The 19,347-nt window shown below is 36.0% G+C and overlaps 1 protein-coding gene across 3 annotated transcripts; it reads right to left on the bottom strand.

Annotated features, from left to right (window-relative positions):
• Positions 1-8,615: 8,615 nt before the first annotated feature.
• On the bottom strand, positions 8,616-19,217 carry LOC100888448. 3 transcript variants are annotated; one of them, XM_030994937.1, is made up of 7 exons: positions 19,117-19,217; positions 16,118-16,297; positions 15,461-15,693; positions 14,901-15,019; positions 13,448-13,492; positions 10,602-10,721; positions 8,616-8,828 (listed from the first exon to the last, which is right to left on the bottom strand). In XM_030994937.1, exons 2-7 carry the CDS (start codon positions 16,240-16,242, stop codon positions 8,730-8,732), a joined length of 741 nt encoding a protein of 246 aa, XP_030850797.1. In that variant the 5' UTR covers positions 16,243-16,297; positions 19,117-19,217; the 3' UTR covers positions 8,616-8,729. The 3 variants fall into 3 exon arrangements, with proteins under 3 accessions (XP_030850797.1, XP_030850798.1, XP_030850799.1); XM_030994938.1 differs by lacking the exon at positions 10,602-10,721 and adding an exon at positions 9,807-9,917; XM_030994939.1 differs by lacking the exon at positions 10,602-10,721.
• Positions 19,218-19,347: the final 130 nt, after the last annotated feature.

Raw genomic sequence — 19,347 nt, 5'->3', positions numbered from 1 at the left:
TAAGTACTATAAAACCAAATGGAATCTGTAGAACTGTTAAAAAAAAAAATGAGGGCGTACCTTACATTGAGTTAATGTCGTATTGTTGACAACAAAAGTACTTAATTATTGTGTCATTCAAGAAAAGGATGATTGATTTAACAAAAATATAAAGAAATGAATAGATAGAGAATAGATTTATGTGTCTTACTGTACACCAGTATGGAAATTTTGAGGTCATGCATTACCTGTATAGATCAGCTATCACAATTGTGATTTTGTCACTAATGCAAAACTATTACATCACTGTCTGTAGTATATTTGCTTTGATATTATTATCATCAATTCATTAAGTTAACACTGCTTCTGTCTGCTTCACATCTTAGTTTCATAATAAATGTAATATAATATTTTGTTTGCTTTTTAAACCATTATTATGATTATGATTATGGTTTTCATTAATTTTTTTAAAGATATGTTATTATTTTGGTGTTGGATCAATGTACCGTTTCCTTGCTTTTCCTTTTTTGGCTCGTCTGATCTACATGTGTAAACAAAATTATTATTCTCTGTAGTTCATCTTTACTCACAGCTGTATCTGAATCATTATAAAACAATGCCATTATACAATGTAACCTAATTTGATATCCAGAGTTGTGTCATGTTTTGTGTCCATTGGTTATATTTATTTAGGTATCTAAAAATAGTGTTTAAAGTATCTAGTGTTAATTTTCACCTCACATTCATTTAAAGGCATTTACTAATCATTTGCTTCTTTCTGTACTAAAATAAACCTAAACAGAAGACTTTTCTAGTCAAAATTATGCATCTAGTGATCCAACATATACTTCGGCAACATACCGGTATACTGTACGTTTCATTTCATCAATAATACTTTATGGATATGATTACCATAGCCTAGGGCTGGGGTTTATATTTTGGTTTTAGGTTAGTTTTAGGGTTAGGGTTAGCATTATGTATATTGTTGGGGCCCAGGTTTGTAGTTGAAAATGTGATTTGTGTAGGAAATTAACCATGGAGCAATTGTAGAAGGAGCATGTGTTGTCCAACTATACAACCATTGCAGCTAGGGTACTTTGACTTACTAACCTTTATCACTGACGCAAACAAATGTGATATCGGTAGGTAGGTGTGACCGTTGGCTAGCTACCAAAGCATTTTTAAGACCAACGCCCATTCAGTATCACTTTCATTCATCTCTTAGAATTGTGAATGTGAAAGTGAATGGTGTCGAGATCAATCTAGCTTGCTTGCCACAGGTATGGGTGTGGCCCTTTGGAAGAATATGAATGGTGATGTTTACCACGTGCATGTGAGATAGAAGTAGAAGGGAAGATGAGAGAGGGAGCGGGGGAGGGGAGGGAGAGAGAGAAGGGGGGAGGGAGAGAGATGGAGATGACAGAGATTTATGTGCAGCAATGAACAGACATTTATTAAATCGATTGAAACTTGGTGGAAGGGGGGGGGGGGGGTATATCCTCGTGCTTTATGCTGTCTGGTGAATATATTATGATGATGAATGGTTGCAAGTGTTGTTTACAAGCCTACTATATTCATGTACATGATGTAGACTCAAGTTGATTAATAGGGACATAGACTGGCTGTATACTATTAAAGCATATGGTGCAGGGTAAGGGCAGTATGCCTGGGAATGTATTCATGTACTTCAAATACACTTCATTATTCTGATAGAAACCCATGCATGTCACAGAGATAACGATTGTTGTAAAGAGATTGATTGCATTTACATGAATATACTTTAGATCAGATTAAGAGGATAGATTCAGCCTTACAGTGAGTGCATGGAAGCACATCCGACAGGTAATCACTTATTGTGTCTAAAGAACACAATTTTCTGGGATAAACTGGTCTATTCCTGAACCCTGAAACCTATGAAGTGACAAGCAGCTTACACACTTCTAACAATGGTTTTTGGGAACTTATAAAGAAGAGAATAAGGTCAAAGATAGGTCAAAGAAAGGTTAGAACTAAAAGAGAAAGAGAATGATTGTGGAGTGAGAGAAATAGAGAGAGAGGGATAGAAAGGGTCAGGTTGGACTGATAGGGAGGGGGTTCAAAATAAAAAGTAAAATGGGAGATTTTAATATATGGACTATACTGGAAAAGCAAAAATATATACTTCTTGAGTGATTGAATTAATACAACAATGAATTTGTACAAAGCATGATAGTTTCTTACTGTGAAAACGGGACATCTTTATTCATTTGCAAGGTTTCATATTTGAAATTTTCTTGCATATACAGTTCAGTTCCCACACTCATCATCGTTCTTCATACAAATTAAGTCAATGCATTATATGTATCTGGCTATATTTGACCCCTCCATTGAGAACCCCTTTTCAACAAAACTTCTACTCTAAAGGTCACCATCCTCGACCTGCAAACAGTAAACTCTAAATTTGCCTCCTGTATAAATGTTTACACATTCTCTATAAAGGACATTGTACACAGAACCACAGGAATGGCCCTTCTGAATACCGGGCTCGTTAAACATATTTACAATGAGAAATGGGAGTAATTGTATTCAACAAGGTACATTTTGCAACAGTACAATGAATTGAACAATGTTTTGTTAATAAAATATGTCGCCAAGTTTTGTTTATTCATCTGAAAAATGAGTTTGATGTTACAGTCGTGACACTTTTTTCGTTAGATATTCAGTTGTTGTCATTTTGAAAATGACCTGAAAAAAATAGCTGTTCCTCTCTTTTCACTTTTAAATCTTCTATGAGCTCTACAAAATTGTATTCTAAAAAAAAGACACACATCTACCTATAGTCAGAAAAGCAAGCACAACATAGACCCAGTCTGAGACTAGATGGATTCAAGCTTGACTACTCTATATAGTATTAGTGTATAGCCAGAATTGTTAAATGATTGATGGGGGGGGGGGGGTAGACTAGAGACACAAAATCATAGTCCCTCCAAAACACCTGGAGCAGGGTTAAAATCTTGACCCACACTTTTTGTAGCAGATGAAAAAATAGGGGGGGATGGTCATGGCCCCTCCACCCCCCCCCCCCCCCTGACTATGCCTATGAGAGCTACATATGTTTGTATTGATTACTTCAGTTCACTAGTGTATCAATGTACCTTGATGACACATGAGCTTCTGTTTGAGGTCAGGGTAGATCTGAAACCCGTCTCTGATATGAAAGGGCTCTATTGTCTGCAAGATATTCAGAGGTGGGCTGCTATAAATAGACTGATTTTCTCATTAAAGATGACTGGTATTACACTGGTATTGGTGTATGACCTGAAAAGATGTCGGCCTATATAATCAAAGGAGGATGAATTATAAAAGAAGTGATTTAATTTTTTTTTAAATGTTATTTGGTTTTTGATACCCCATGTTTGCACTTTTTCTTTTCATTTTTGCAACAGAAAAACCAAAAAAAAAAATCAAAAAAAAAAAATATATATACATATATATATATATATATATATATATATATATATATATATATATATATATATCTTCTACTCCTTTTCTCTCTTTCCTCATATTCTTCTCCTTTCTTCCTCTCCCTCTCTCCCCCCTGTCTATCTGTCTGATCTTATCTTGGTTTTCCCACCATCTCTACCTCTTCAACTCTCTATCTCTCTTAATTTTCAGCTTTCCTCATTCTTTCACTCTCTCATGGCTCTCCCCTATTCCGTCTCCAGTCCAACTCTCTTTTGATCTACGCCCTTCTCTATTTCTTGACCCATCTCTTATCCTACTCTTTTTCTCTCTCTCTCTCTTCTTTTATTCCTGCCTCTCATCTAAACCTATTCCATCCATTCCCATCTATGATGACTATCTGCACGGCTGTATAAATCTATGAAGCGTATACACACTCCACATAACCATCTCTGGTGAGCCTATACACAAACATAGAAAATAAATGAAGTAATATCTGAATGACTAGCCTAGAACCTGGAAAATGTATCCTAACAAGAATATGGAATACTCTAGTCTACACTCTCTCAAGATCTTCCTCATGATCTACATAGCATAACTATGCAAAGACTTTTAACAAACAACAGTTGCATAATAAGAGGATAATTGTGGAAAAAAGTAAATGAGTACTTTTAATAGAATTCAAAACCTATAAGGCATTAAGCATACAGACAGTGTCATTGTATGCATGTTTATTCTTACACAAATCTCTTCTTTACATACAGTACTGGGAGCAGCAGCTTGATGACAGAAATATTTTGAACTAGACTCCAAAACTGATGGATACAAAAAAATCATGAGAACATTTTCAGAACAGCACAAGATACTAGATAGAAAGGCAGTAAATAACATGATGAATGAACTGAAGCAGATAAAAAAAGGCACCTATTGTAGTCTTGAAGTTGTACATTTAGTGTTCCATCTTTTGATAAAACAATACCTTACAGGAATCATACAAATGACTAATCAAATGCGATGATCGACAAGAAAATGAATGAAGATCACCAACATAATGCATAAAACCTGAAGTCATGGCCTTTAATGATCACTTTCTACGAACTAAGAACTTAGCTCTTAAACTAATGGAAACACATTCCCCAAACTAAAGTTGTCATGATTGCAAGCTGAATGAAAAGTTATCAACAAACCCTAACATTAACATAGTGGACATAGATCTAGAGAAGTTATTTTTTAGTGAGTAGATATGGGCATATGCTGCACATGCTAAAAACAGAGGAATTTAATGATGATTAGAAATCCTGCAAAATGCAGTGATTAGCGAGACACAAGCTGATTAATAACTCAGCTGTTATTGACAAAATGGCACTCCACTTTTTCGGGATAAAATGATATCAACAGCAGTTAATAATGATGAAGGGTTACACATGGTCATTTCTGTATTATAACTTTGTACAACCATGCAAATCACCCCCCTCCCCCAATGAAAATAATAATAACAATAATAAATAAATACATAAATACATACAAAATGAAAAATGTATTTAAAAAAATGAATTATGAAGAAATAGAAATATATATATATATATATATATATATATATATATATATATATAATTTTGAAGTGAACAATGAGTACAAGAATTTCCACTGGAGAACAGATGTTGAGAGGCAAAAGGACATTTTTCTCTGTATAAGAATGGAGTAAATGTCTTTCTGGCTTGCAGCAGATGATATATACCAAGGCCCTGTTCCATAAAACTTGTTATCAATAACAAATGCTAATATTCTATGAAGAATTTGCTCTTAGCCAATCAAATGCCATGGTTTCAGCAGCTTATAACAGTTTTTGTAACTTGTTATTGATAACAAGTTTTATGAAACATGGCCCAGGAACAGTAGTTAATTTGGCTCAGAAAATCTTAAATTTGCTTGCCAGGAACTTATTTTGGTATGGGCTAAGACAAGTGGGAAAAGATAGATGTACACATCACATTCTTGCTTTCAAATTCTGTAACACATGTCCTAAATTCACGCTTCATATCAATAGAATTAGCTACCCAGGCCAGTGGCGTAGATCCTTACTTAATACCTATTGGTCATGGGGATGATCTATTCATTCATCCCCCCCCCCCTGAATAATAGGTATGAAGTAAGGATCTACGCCCCTCTGATGAGACCCCATGAACAGCCCAAGAGTCTGATATTAGTAAACAGCCTGGTATATCTCAAGCTACTGTGACTACACGAGCATGTACGGAGGGATATCAAATGAAGAATTGCAAATCTGGATTGAAAATGCAAAGTAAGTTTGCAATTTGCATTTGTTTGTAATTCTACCCTGAAGGCCTGACTCCTGATACACTTCATCCACGGGAGATAATTGATTGATTTCTCAGCAGTACACATAACCATATTAACCTGTCATATACATAGTTATCCCCTCTACGAATGGAATATGCACATGTCACAAAAACACTCAATGGCTTAGTGGTATTAATCATCAAAACAAAAATTCTGAAAACACTGAAAATACCAGCACTTATTATTAACAGGATTTCCATATGACACAATCAGTCCACTTGGCACATTGTCATAATGAATTTTGTGTACATTATGCAAATACAAAAATGGAGGTCTGTATATGGAAGACAGAGAAACCATTTGGAAAATCACAGAAAACACAAAGAAAGAAGAAAAAAGAGCACCATCATATATAATCAGAGGTTTACAAGTCAGTGAGAAAACATGGGATGAAACTAATAATAATAATGGTCCATCACATGCCTATGTGCGGCTATGGCATGTAATAGATGAAAGAATGATTAATGAGGAGCTATAGTCTTTAATATGGCAATTAATTGATAAACGGACATAAGGTTTTAATTAAGGCCATAATTACTTGTTTGTGAGTTGGCACCACCATAGGAGAGCCATGTACTACCAGGTATAGACTATGCTATACAAAATTTAGATGTGCATGAAAGTAGCATGATCATTTGCAGTTTCATATAATATCTGGATGTATATGTTACACTGCTGCATTATTTTTGCCACATAATAATTCCATTTTCCCTACACATTTTGAAGTTAACATAGCCAACTACCGGTATATGAGGTTCAATTAAATGTATTTTAGAATAAGATGTTAGAAAAAGGAACTAATGTCCAATTGACTGACAATGCCTTTGTACATTTCACACAGTGTTCAACTAATCACATGATGATATAATGAAACTACTAGTAAAAATATTATCTAATGGAGTAATGGAAGAAAACTAAATAAGATATCATATTTGAATTGCACATATCCCACAAATGACAATGTAGGAATTGTTGAGAAAACAGTCAATGACAAAAATATAACTTGAGCATAAAAGTATGAGTCTATATATAAAGGGGAAAAAGTGCATGTTTTTCAATATAATCTTTCAGCTACAAATCATGTCCCAATGAAAAAATAAAATCTATTACTCTATTTCTGAGTCTGTTCAGCTACAGGCATGTAAATGAATGAAAAAACTATGCATCAGATGAGATTCTACATCTTGACCATTATTTAGTGTAGTACTCTGTATGGTTTACATCACACTTTAACCTTGATCACCCACTAGGAAACATACTTGCACATCAAATATGATTATAACTCATAACAATATTTAAGTTTTATTTTGAGAGTACCAGTGTCAAACACTATTCTGTTTAACCATCAATGTTGCAGGTAATTGTTGTTGGCAAGAAAATATAAAGTAATTACACTCAAACACAATGACAAATAATCAAAAGAAACTTGTGACCTATAAACAATGTTGTTGCAGCAATACTTGATTGCTTTTAAATGTCTGCACAAGGCAATGAAGGCACTTAACTGGGTGGGATCTCTATGTATTCTACCTCACAGTCAACCAACATCCCTATGGCCTCATTCATACATGATAGGGCAAACCACCTAAAAGAAATGGAAAAATGCAGAGGCAAAATACATGATGCAAGTGCAGTGCACTTCATATTTCTGTATTTTGTAACCCACAGATACATCATCATCATCATCATCATCATCAGCACCATCATCATTTATTAAATTCAGCATTTTCCTTCTTATGAGAGGTTTCTGTAAGAAAGTATGTTTCAGGGAATTCGTAGAATGCACTGCATACTTTTTTTGGTGCCCAAACTTACATTAATGTACACTTAACTAGATGGAATTCGACTGCGCGCAGTCGAAAATGATGCCTCCGTCATAGAGCAATTTTACAAACCAAAGCAGAAGACATTTTTCGAATTCAAGTTCAATTGTAATCCATTAACAGGTTCTCAGAATATCGTGATTACAAGCAATTTCTCATATACATATATGACCCTTTGATCTTTGACCTCATGACCCTAAAATCTACTCAGTTCATTGGCTCTGCAAGATGTCCTGAGTTAAATAGTAATCCATCTGTCAGTTCTAATGAGAATGTGTTCACAAGCTATTTTTGCATACATAATGAGCCCATGACCTTTGACCTTTGATCTTATGAACCAAAAATCTACTCAGTTCATTGGCTCTGCAAGTAACATACATGACCTAATTTTGGCAGGAATCCATCAATCGGTTCTTGAGAACGCGATCACGAGCTGTTTTTGCATACATAATGTGCGTTGTGGCCTTTGACCTTTGACCTCATGACCCCAAAATCTAATCAGTTCATCTGCTCTGCAAGTAACATACATGACCTAAGTTAAGCAGCAATCCATCAATCGGTTCTTGAGATAACGCGATCACGAGCTGTTTTTGCATACATAATGAGCCCTGTGACCTTTGACCTTTAACCTCATGACCCCAAAATCTAATCAGTTCTTCGACTCTGCAAGATACATACATGACCAAAGTTTGGCAGGAATCCATCAATCGGTTCTTCAGATAACGCGATCACGAGCTGTTTTTGCATACATAATGAGCCCTGTGACCTTTGACCTTTGACATCGTAACCCCAAAATCTAATCAGTTCATCGGCTCTGCAAGATACATACATGACCAAAGTTTGGCAGGAATCCATCAATCGGTTCTTCAGATAACGCGATCACGAGAACGGGACGTACGTACGTACGTACAGACGTACGTACAGACGTACGTACAGACGTACGTACAGAGGGACGGACGGACAACCCGAAAACATAATGCCTCCGGCTACTTCGTAACGGAGGCATAAAAAGGCTTTTTTTGTTTGTGGCCACAGTGGCTTTCAAGACAAGTTACCATACCATGAATGGATGAGGCCTGAGGTTGATTAAATATTATATTGTGACATCATATTAACGATACATCATTGATCATGAGGGTATATCTTCTTTAGCCATGACCTGGCCAAGAATCTTGATCCATCATATGCCGTAAAATACTCGTCTACCTGAGGATGCTGAACCTGTGAACAGAAGAAATTTTTAAAAAAGAGGACAAATTGTGTAATTGGGAAGAAAGAAAATGGCTGACTATGCAGTGCACTGGCAATAGTGTCATGAAAGATTGAAAGAAAAACAAAAATCATAAATGTATGGTATTTTACTACCTGGTACAGACGGCACATGATTAAACACTGTTTCGGTGCAGATCAACAGCACTATGTATTCGCCCTTTCTTTCTCTATGTATACATTTCCAGACAAATATTTGCTAAATGTATTAATTTGGGAAGCTATAAATCAGTAGCAAACATGATTTATGAATACTGCATCAAGCTCATACAATCTGTAAATAAAGAGTCTCCTAGAACTTTTACAATTTATGAGAACATTTATATCAACATTCCACTAAAGAGAAGCACATCACAATTGCTTGTACTCATAAAGGTGGATTAATGGGTTACCTATTTGACATAAAGTCGACGAATTATGAGTGTTGAGTGCCAAACTCTTTATTCTTTACAAATTACTGTACAGCATAATTCTGTACAAATTACTCAAAAGCATTAAAGTAACAAAAGATTAAACAAAATGAACAAAAGAAATGCATCCAGTCATGACATGAAAATGATACAATTTGGTTGTTCATTTAGTTAACCAAATTATAGTGATTTGTACAGGTTGAAGAGGTTCAAACTTGATGTTCTAAAGCAGTGGGCTACTAACTCTGCTTAAACCTGGGCCCATTGTATAAAACTTACCACTGATGGAAACTTTGCCATCAATATCAACTACCATGGCAACATTACTTAACAGTCAATCAAATCAAGGTTTCCATGGAAGCTACCATTAATGGCAAAGTTGAATCCACCAATGGACGGTTTTATGCAATGTGGCCCAGGACTGAAGCTAGCACGCTGTAATATAGGCTGAAGTAGATAAGGGTCTGCAACAAAATTGCTCCCCCATATTCCGACGTCATCCAATCTGCTTTCTCCCTACCTTTACATGTTGCACCCCTTGGAGTAATTCTTGTGTGATATAGGCAGTAGTGAATGACTGTTTATCTAAGCTGTGTACCAGTAACATGTAGTTGGGCTGATTTCTATAGTGCTGTAGAAAATGGGGGAACAGGGAGCAGAGAGTGCAAAATCAAACTCGGACTGGACTGATGAAGTCAGAGTGCTAATATAGGGCTGCTACATCAACCACTGTCCCTTTTCCCAGACCTGGTCCTGGTCCCTAGCAAGACCAGGTACTCGTGACTAGTGAAAGGCCCGTCGACTCCGTAAAAACAACAGTTCTGATCCGATATAGATCATTTTGGGGACAACAATTTGAATTTCAACTGGAAAAAATAAACAGCTCTGTTGAGCGACATAACTTTGTTATCAGGGAAAGTAAACAATGTTTATGTAGCACCCTGTAAAAGCTCTGATAAAAAGTCTGGTGATAAAAATTCATAAAGGAGATTAGATCTTGTGGCTTTGAAATAAAATATATAAAGTTCGTAAGTCATATCTTCTTGCCAACAGTGTTTGTCATTACTCCTTTATGAAAAATGGTCTTGAAAAATTGTGAAATAGTGTGTCAAATCCTCAGAGAAAGGTGCTTTCACTTGTGCCTTTTCAAATACAAGACCACAAGCACATCTGCCTCCTCCTCCTCCTCTCTCTGTCTCCGTCTGTCTATCTGTCTGTCTTGTCTGTCTTGTCTGTCTGTCTGGCTGTCTGTCTGTCTGTCTCTCTCTATCTCTCTCTGAGGATTTGACACACATTCTCCTACATTCCTACTTACCATGGTTGGAATAGTCATAACTTCAAGATCTTCTTCACTATGGTAGACAACAATAGGGACAGGTACATGCATATCACGCACATCAATAGCAAGAGCATAGAATGGGAATTTCAGAGTGTGCTATAACACATGAAACAGAAAATAGGAAAGTCAGAGGGGGGAGGGGGCAATCCAAGGCAAGCATTAACAGATAAATAAAGAGAGGGGAAAGGGTTATTTTTCAATAAACATCACTACTATAATTGAAAAGTGAAAAGGCATGCATGTAAAATATCAAGAAGATTCTCAAGCAAAATGAAAATGGGGTTTGGAATTTCAGATTTGTGAAAATCCATGCATGCAAGGGTAGGGTGGAGGAATCTATGATCAGAAGAAAATGAGGCCCCCGAAAAAAATATTAAAAAAAATAGATAATACAATAAAATTGAAAAGGAGTGGTGAGTCATCTCTACAAACAAGCTCTGCTCAAAAGGCAAATGAAATGTAGTAGGGAAATATCACATTTTCTAGAGAAAATGGAAGGAGAGCTCATGCAAACACAATGCTGAAAAGAGGAATCTGATGAACAAAAAATGAAATAAGCATGGACACCATTGCTGTCAGGAAAATAAATCATTAAACATTTGAAGATTTCTGAAGGAAAACAAAAAGTAATCATCTAACAAATATATGTGACAAATCGGGTCATCTTTAAATGCATCTAGTATGTAAGAAATGTTGGTTGAAAACTGATTTGATATTAAAAAGCCTGCACCCGAAATCGCCCCTGAACAGCAAGCAAATGAATGACGAAAAACTAAACCATGATGAAACAAATTATGTGGTAATAGATTAAACTAGATGGAATTTTGACTGCGCGCAGTCGAAAATGATGCCTCCGCCATAGAGCAATTTAAACAAGTTTGGAGTTTAAATCTCCAGTGGTTCTTGAGATATCATGATAACAATCTCAATGAATGGAATTTCATAAGTTGACCTCTGTGACCCTTGACCTTTGACCTACGTGCTCCAAAATCTAATCAGATTGTCTTCCTATGGTGATACACACTATCATTAAGTTTGAAGTTTAAATCTCCAGTGGTTCTTGAGATATTATGATATGGTGATACATACTATCATTAAGTTTGAAGTGAAAATTCTCCAGTGGTTCTTGAGATATCGCGATAACGATCTCAATGTATGGAATTTCATAAGTTGACCTCTGTGACCCTTGACCTTTGACCTACGTGCTCCAAAATCTAATCAGATTGTCTTCCTATGGTGATACACACTATCATTAAGTTTGAAGTTTAAATCTCCAGTGGTTCTTGAGATATTATGATAACAATCTCAATGTATGGAATTTCATAAGTTGACCTCTGTGACCCTTGACCTTTGACCTACGTGCTCCAAAATCTAATCAGATCATCTTCCTATGGTGATACATACTATCCTTAAGTTTGAAGTTTTTACATCTCCGGTGGTTCTTGAGATATCATGATAACAATCTCAATGTATGGAATTTCATAAGTTGACCTCTGTGACCCTTGACCTTTGACATACGTGCTCCAAAATCTAATCAGATTGTTTTCTTATAGTGATACACACTATCACTAAGTTTGAAGTTTAAATCTCCAGTGGTTCTTTAGATATCATGATAACAATCTCAATGTATGGAATTTCATAAGTTGACCTCTGTGACCCTTGACCTTTGACATACGTGCTCCAAAATCTAATCAGATCGTCTTCCTATGGTGATACATACTATCCTTAAGTTTGAAGTTTAAATCTCAAATGGTTCTTGAGATATCGCGCTAACAAACTCAATACAAGGAATTTCATAAGTTGACCTCTGTGACCTGTGACCTTTGACCTACGTACTCCAAAATCTAATCAGATCGTCTTCCTATGGTGATAAATACTATTCCCGAGTCTTAAGTTTAAATCTTAAATGGTTCTTGAGATATTGTGATAACGGTCAAACGGGACGGACGGACGGACGTACGGACGGACGGACGTACGGACGGACATACGGACGGACGGACGTACGGACGGACGTACGGACGGACAACCCGAAAACATGATGCCTCCGGCACCACCTTCGGTGGCGGAGGCATAACAAATAAGAAATTTAAAGAAAATTGAAAAGTTGAATGTAAAAGGTCTTGAACAAATCATTTATGTAATTTTCTTTACACAGCTCTCTAGTTACCGGTACAAGACATCCCACCTTCTAATTTCATATTTACTCTTCTTCAAATATTATAATATCGCATTTTAATGACTTCCCTTGAGCTTATGTAATTGGCTCAAATGTCTTTTTTCAAATGTATTTAAGTCCTCACTGCATGAGCTTAGACTTGTGCTGTGTATTGCTCTACCATTACAAATGGGAGAAATAAACAGATCCCATTCCAAATGAGTCATCATATTTTTGATAACTTGGAGATCAAAGAGACGGAATTTTAAATATCTAGCCCATATATCTTAAGGAATTTCATTACTTCATAGAGTACCGAAGCTGTGACGTCATAAAAATCTTTTTTTGGAATTTCTCTATTTTTTCTTCATATTCCGAAAGAACATCAAAAATAATGTCCAAATGTCGAAAACCAATTGAATATGTTAAGTATTGGCTGAGATATGACCATCTGAATGAATATATGTCCTATGGGAACTCAGTGTTATATGCTCTGGCTCCTAACCATTAGGAGCCAGATCATATAACACTGAGTTCCTATGGGGAGTATTTTGGACATTATTTTTGATGTTCTTTCGGAATATGAAGAAAAAATTGATAAATTCTAAAAATAGATTTTTGATGATGTCACACTTCACCACTCTATAGTAAAGTGATATTAACTTACTATTTGATCTCGGGGTATGTTATCGCTAAGCCATTGTGCCGGAGCCTGGAGATATAAAAGGGAATTAAAGGTCTTTAATTAATATACTCATGAAGATAACATATCGTTTAAAGACAAATGGAAATATCAGGTGTATATAAATGTATCATCACTAGTACCGGGTATACATCATTGTCCAATGCATTCATCAATTTTGCAGAGCTTATCATCTCCTTATTTGAAACAGAGTTTATATGCAAAATAAAAATACAGTCAGTGCTATACCTGAAATAAGTCAAATTGATTCTACTATATAAACATTAAAGTGCATTGTTTCCTATATGTCACATTTTGATCCATCTTAAATTATCTATGGTATGTATTTACTTATTTATTAAAGGTAATACAAAGTTTTGGGAAATTTTGAAAATTGGGTGGATAATGACTCTTTACAATTTTGATATATTTGGATGCCCCTGTGGATGTAATATAAGCACTAGCAAATTTAGCCCCTAAACTACTTCTACTTTTGAGAAAAATTGAATATAAAAATTTACCGGTGCTCCCGGTAAATTTTGATAAATTTCAAATAGCGCCTACGGCCGTACAATGGTAGCTGCGACCATGAAAATCTCAGAATGTGTAGCTGTGATATATAATTTCCGAACGGGAACAACTAATCGGTAGATTTTAGTCAAGAAACATTGTTTTATATGTATATGTATGTGTATGTATTGGGTTTTTACAGACGTGTATCAATCAGATATGATTATTTACGTCTGGGACCGACCTTTAAACGTCACCATCCGAAAGACGTGACTCAGTTTCGAACCTGCGTCCTCGGCTGAATCAGTTTGTAACTTCCACTTTTTAGCTGGATTACAGGCGCACGCCACAACGCCTAGTTGTGGCGTCATCAACGCCTAGTTGTAGCTTAATTTATATATTGACCTTGAGAGGGAGCTATACAACATAAAGAGTTAATTATTTACAATTTCATAACTTTAGACTCGATTTCAACCGCGACAATGATCACTGAATATTGTAGGACCGCATATGCGTCCAATATGTTCATTTGAACCAAATTCATGACCCCGTACTAAAACTTTGTATTACCTTTAAATTATCTATAAGTTCATTCATGCATGAATCCATCCATCTATCCATTCATCCATTCATGTAATCATTAAATAATTGATTTATATATTTATGTATTCATTTATTGATTTATTAATATCCTTCTATATCTATTCATTTATTTATCTCATTCAGTCATTTATTCATTATGCATTTATTAATTCATTCATCCAATCATTTATTTATTCAAGTATTTATTTGGTTATCTATTTCTCTATTTACTCACTTATTTATTTATTTATTCATTTATTTCATTATTCATTTATTTATGTATCTATTCATTTATTTCTGTGTTCATTTACTTATTTCTTTCTTTTCTAGTTCCTAGTTTACGTACCTTCGCAGTTAAATCCCATCCTACAATAACTCCTCTGTATCCCAGCCTTTTATGTCTGACTACCTGGCCTATACGGAATTTAACATGCCTTGGTCGCGGACTTCTTTTCTCAGTTGAACCTGGAGATAAAACAAATACACAAGCAAAATCAGCTATAACAACAAAACAATACTATTAGATAGAGACATCTCTCTCTAAAACTATTCAAAGATACAAGATATATTATAAAGGCAATTCCATAGTATGGAAAAATCTGCATAATTTTCTTGAAATATTGATTGACCCCTTATGTATTTTGATTTCGTGTTTTAAACAAATGGTTAAATATCATAAAAATCAAAATACAATATTCAAGTTTGATTTGACAGGTATGCTATCATATTCAGAAGAATGTTTTCAAGCAAGCTGACACACAAAATCAAGGACACAGGACAAATTATATGGGCAAAGCTTCTATTTTCACAAATTGGTAGTAAAGTTTATAATAGTTAGAAAATATTCTATGACTTCATTTCAACCTAAAATGTTAATCATCCGAGCAAAATATATATGAGTCTCACCACCAAAAAATCCATTGCTTTCTCTGAATTTCAAGACTTCATAAGCTGGAGACTCGCCGTCTGGATCATCATCAAGATCGTCTTTCCGAGAATCTCCGTAGACGATCTTTTCGCCATACTTCTCAAAGTGATTAAGGAAATCTGACATTGTGTTCCAGGCATTTTGACCTCTCTGTTTCCACCAGTTAGGATTGGTAAACTTGCCATGCCATGTATGAAGTCCGGTTAGCAATCTAAGAAGGGGAAGAAAAGTTAAAGATTTACTGAATGGGTGAATGATAAAGTTCCTTACAATTGTCAATTCACATCACAAACTTACAATCTACCGAGAGCGCAGGAATAAAATTATGTTTGTTACTAATCAGTAGGAAATGGATGTTCAGTAGGCTTTATTACCATTACCAAAAAGTCTTAACTTCACAAATCAATCCTTTAATTAGTTACACTGAAACTTCTAATCTTGATGAAGTGCATTATAATAACCAATTACAAAACAGTACTCAAGACACAAAACCTTCCAGAAAAAGAGAACAGCAGTTCTACTTATCTTCTTTTCAGATACAAAGTATCATTTTTTTTTGGACTTGTACTATTATTTTGCTGGCTGAAGAGACAATATACATTAATCCTGCAATAGATTTTGAAGCCTGAAAGTACCTTTCAATTTCTACACTCCTCTGTGAGCTTGTTGTTGGTTTCCACTGAGTAAGAAAGTACTGTGCAGGAACGATGAGAAGAAGAAGAGCCAACTGGAAACATCTGCCACGGTCCAGACCTGGCATCTTGAAGCATTTCAAATACCTTACAGGAATTGAGGTTTCTTATTCAGAAACAAATCTGTAAACAAAGAAAGAAAAAAAAATAATGAAGGAAACAAAAATGATCAAATTATGTTTAGATCAGTGTTATTTATTCTTGCTTATTTATGCATTAAGTACTTTAGGGCTCTATGTACAGCTAACTTTCCACTATGTAAAAAAAATGCTGACCTTCCTTACGAAAAATAACAGGGTAAAGATTTTGCAGTGATTACATTGCTTTTAAATTTAATACAGGTTTCTTAGATAATGTTGACAGAATAGATTTGTGTCACACAAGCATTGTATAAAAGCATGTTTCCAACAATTATTTATGAGGTGAATGTATTGTATGATTGAAAATTTTCTCAAAGGAAACTATACATTTCTGATTTTTTTCCCTTTTCTTCAGTAGGCCCTACAGGGCAAATGGGAGGGGAGCTCACAAGATATGTCACAGTGGTGCCAATTTGTGTTTGATTGATAGCACCTTTAACAAATCATAACTTTCTAATTTTGTATTGTTTTTTTGCTCAAAGTGTCGCTACCTGTTTTTCCTCATTTTCCTGCTTCTATCTATTAAAAAAAATTTAAATCCCCTTTAAAATACATGATATAACTCCCCCAAACCAATGCAGTTGTCTGTATTATAAGAAAGTTTGTGTGCTTGTATAATACATTCATATATGATATTAACACCAATTTGATAAGAATTGTTCAGTAAAATGAGAGCTTCGGGATGAAGGAAATTTCTATAACATACATTTTTGAATTTCTTTTTGTTGCCAATAGATCTGGACTAACTCCGAAGTTTACTTGTAATGATGTTCCAAAAAGATCTGCAGCCCAAGTTGGAGATTCAGAGACTGTCTCCCATATTGGAGACTTAGCTAACAAAACAAAGAAACACTAACATGAAGGAAGTATTTTCCTGCCAAATTGTTGTTTTAAAAGCAAAAGAAGATAGCCTAGTGAATTTTTAACGAATCTGATTATCAACTTCTCAGATTTAGCTGACATAATTGCTATGTAGCAAATGTAAACAAAGAAATTAGTACCCCATTGGAGACTGTCTCCCAAATAGGCTTCCCCCAAAAAAATATTTGGGCGCTAATTCAGAATCATATCCCAGTGGCGGATCCAGGGGGGGGGGGCCGCCCCCCCCCCCCCCTTGAGAAAAAAATCATGTAAAAACACATGATTTTTACCTTTTTGGGGGTTGGGCTCCCCCCCCCCCCCCCCTGGCGCTCAAGGGGGTGCAATTTTTTTAATTTCCGAGGACCCCCCCCCCCCCCCCCCCAAAAAAAAAGAAATAGATCTAGATCTAGTGCTCACTACCGCTCACTGCAGCAAGAACCAACGATGCAAATTCTTGTAAAGTCAGCGTTTTTGTAATTGTAAATATCGTAGCATATGTTATCTCTTTTACTTGAGTCACTTGATCATTATCATTCAGATTCAGCCTAGACCGAAAGCTTCAGTCTCTATAATCGTCGGTTGTTCCACTGAGACTACGTCTGGCTCCACTAGACCTCCGGTTATAGAGACTGAACGACTGCCTATGCCAGCCTGTGTTGAACTTATTCCGCTAGATTTTAGCCGCTAGGCCCCTCCCACAAACTTGCCACGGCCGTATTGTTATGCCCCCAAAATCCCCCAAAATGTCATTTTACCTCGTTCATTTCCAATTTTAAATTAGGCCTAGGCTATAATACATCGGTTCCACTTACTAACTTGATTGATATAATCCGTTTAATGGTCCCTTTTAAGGAAATTATCGGTCAAAATCGACATCCATGTTGAAAATCTTGCAAGCCGTGTTAAACTCTCGCTGCCGTCAATCTCATCCCTTGTAGTCTACGCCGAAGGCAAAATGATCATGAAGGAAAAAACTGTGATAACGCCATTACGAACGTGTAGATGGCGCACAGTTTTTCCTTCATAATCATTTTGCCTTCGGCGTAGACTAGAAGGGATGAGATTGACGGCAGCGAGAGTTTAACACGGCTTGCAAGATTTTCAACATGGATGTCGATTTTGACCGATAATTTCCTTAAAAGGGACCATTAAACGGATTATATCAATCACGTTAGTAAGTGGAACCGATGTATTATAGCCTAGGCCTAATTTAAAATTGGAAATGAACGAGGTAAAATGACATTTTGGGGGATTTTGGGGGCATAACAATACGGCCGTGGCAAGTTTGTGGGAGGGGCCTAGCGGCTAAAATCTAGCGGAATAAGTTCAACACAGGCTGGCATAGGCAGTCGTTCTGTCTCTATAACCGGAGGTCTAGTGGAGCCAGACGTAGTCTCAGTGGAACAACCGACGATTATAGAGACTGAAGCTTTCGGTCTAGATTCAGCCTAGACTAGATCTAGGTCTATTTCACTTTCAGGAACATGTCTCAAGTTCTGTCAAAAATAGCCGAGCCCAAGGCCAGGCCCCAGGGCCGGGCCGGGTATCTAGGACTAGGGTCAAGACATTGATTGGTTGGGCCGTCTGGGCCGCAACTACATGTAGATATGTAATTGACCTTCCTCCCAACCTCCCTCGTGTGTCCCGGCTTATATCCCCATGCACTCCCCAGGCCCAGGCTCGAGGCGCGCCCCGGACGTCCGGCGGACCCCTCCGCCTAGAGACTCCTTGATCCTTAATCACACGTCATTTCATGATTTACATCACAAACACCGTTAGCACTGCAGACACACTTTGTGGTTGGTGGGACACATCACAACTTCGAACCATTACTTTATCTCATATTTGAGCAATATGATCAATTTATGGAAAGTTAAATCTTCTTTGAAACACGAAAATAAGTTATATTCACGGAAATCATATGGCAAAATACCTACTCACCTTTCCATTTCTACCAAAAACACCTGTGAATGTTCATCAAGAAGCTCCGGTCAATCAAATTTTGCCACGATCACATAAATATACAACCTTTTCCTAAGTCTTTTATTTAAAAGGAAATCAAATATATCTGAAACATGTTTTGAAATTATTTTTTACATGTAATGTTTTATTTAATAACATTATTTATTTATGTTGTTACCTATCTATTACTTGTTATAAATATATATTTTT

This window comes from Strongylocentrotus purpuratus, unplaced genomic scaffold, assembly GCF_000002235.5.
Source record: "Strongylocentrotus purpuratus isolate Spur 01 unplaced genomic scaffold, Spur_5.0 spur5_scaffold_21, whole genome shotgun sequence".
In the NCBI taxonomy this organism is placed as follows: Eukaryota; Metazoa; Echinodermata; class Echinoidea; order Camarodonta; family Strongylocentrotidae; genus Strongylocentrotus; species Strongylocentrotus purpuratus.
The sequence above is the reverse complement of the archived record's forward strand: the minus strand, read 5'-3'. Positions and strand labels throughout refer to the sequence as shown.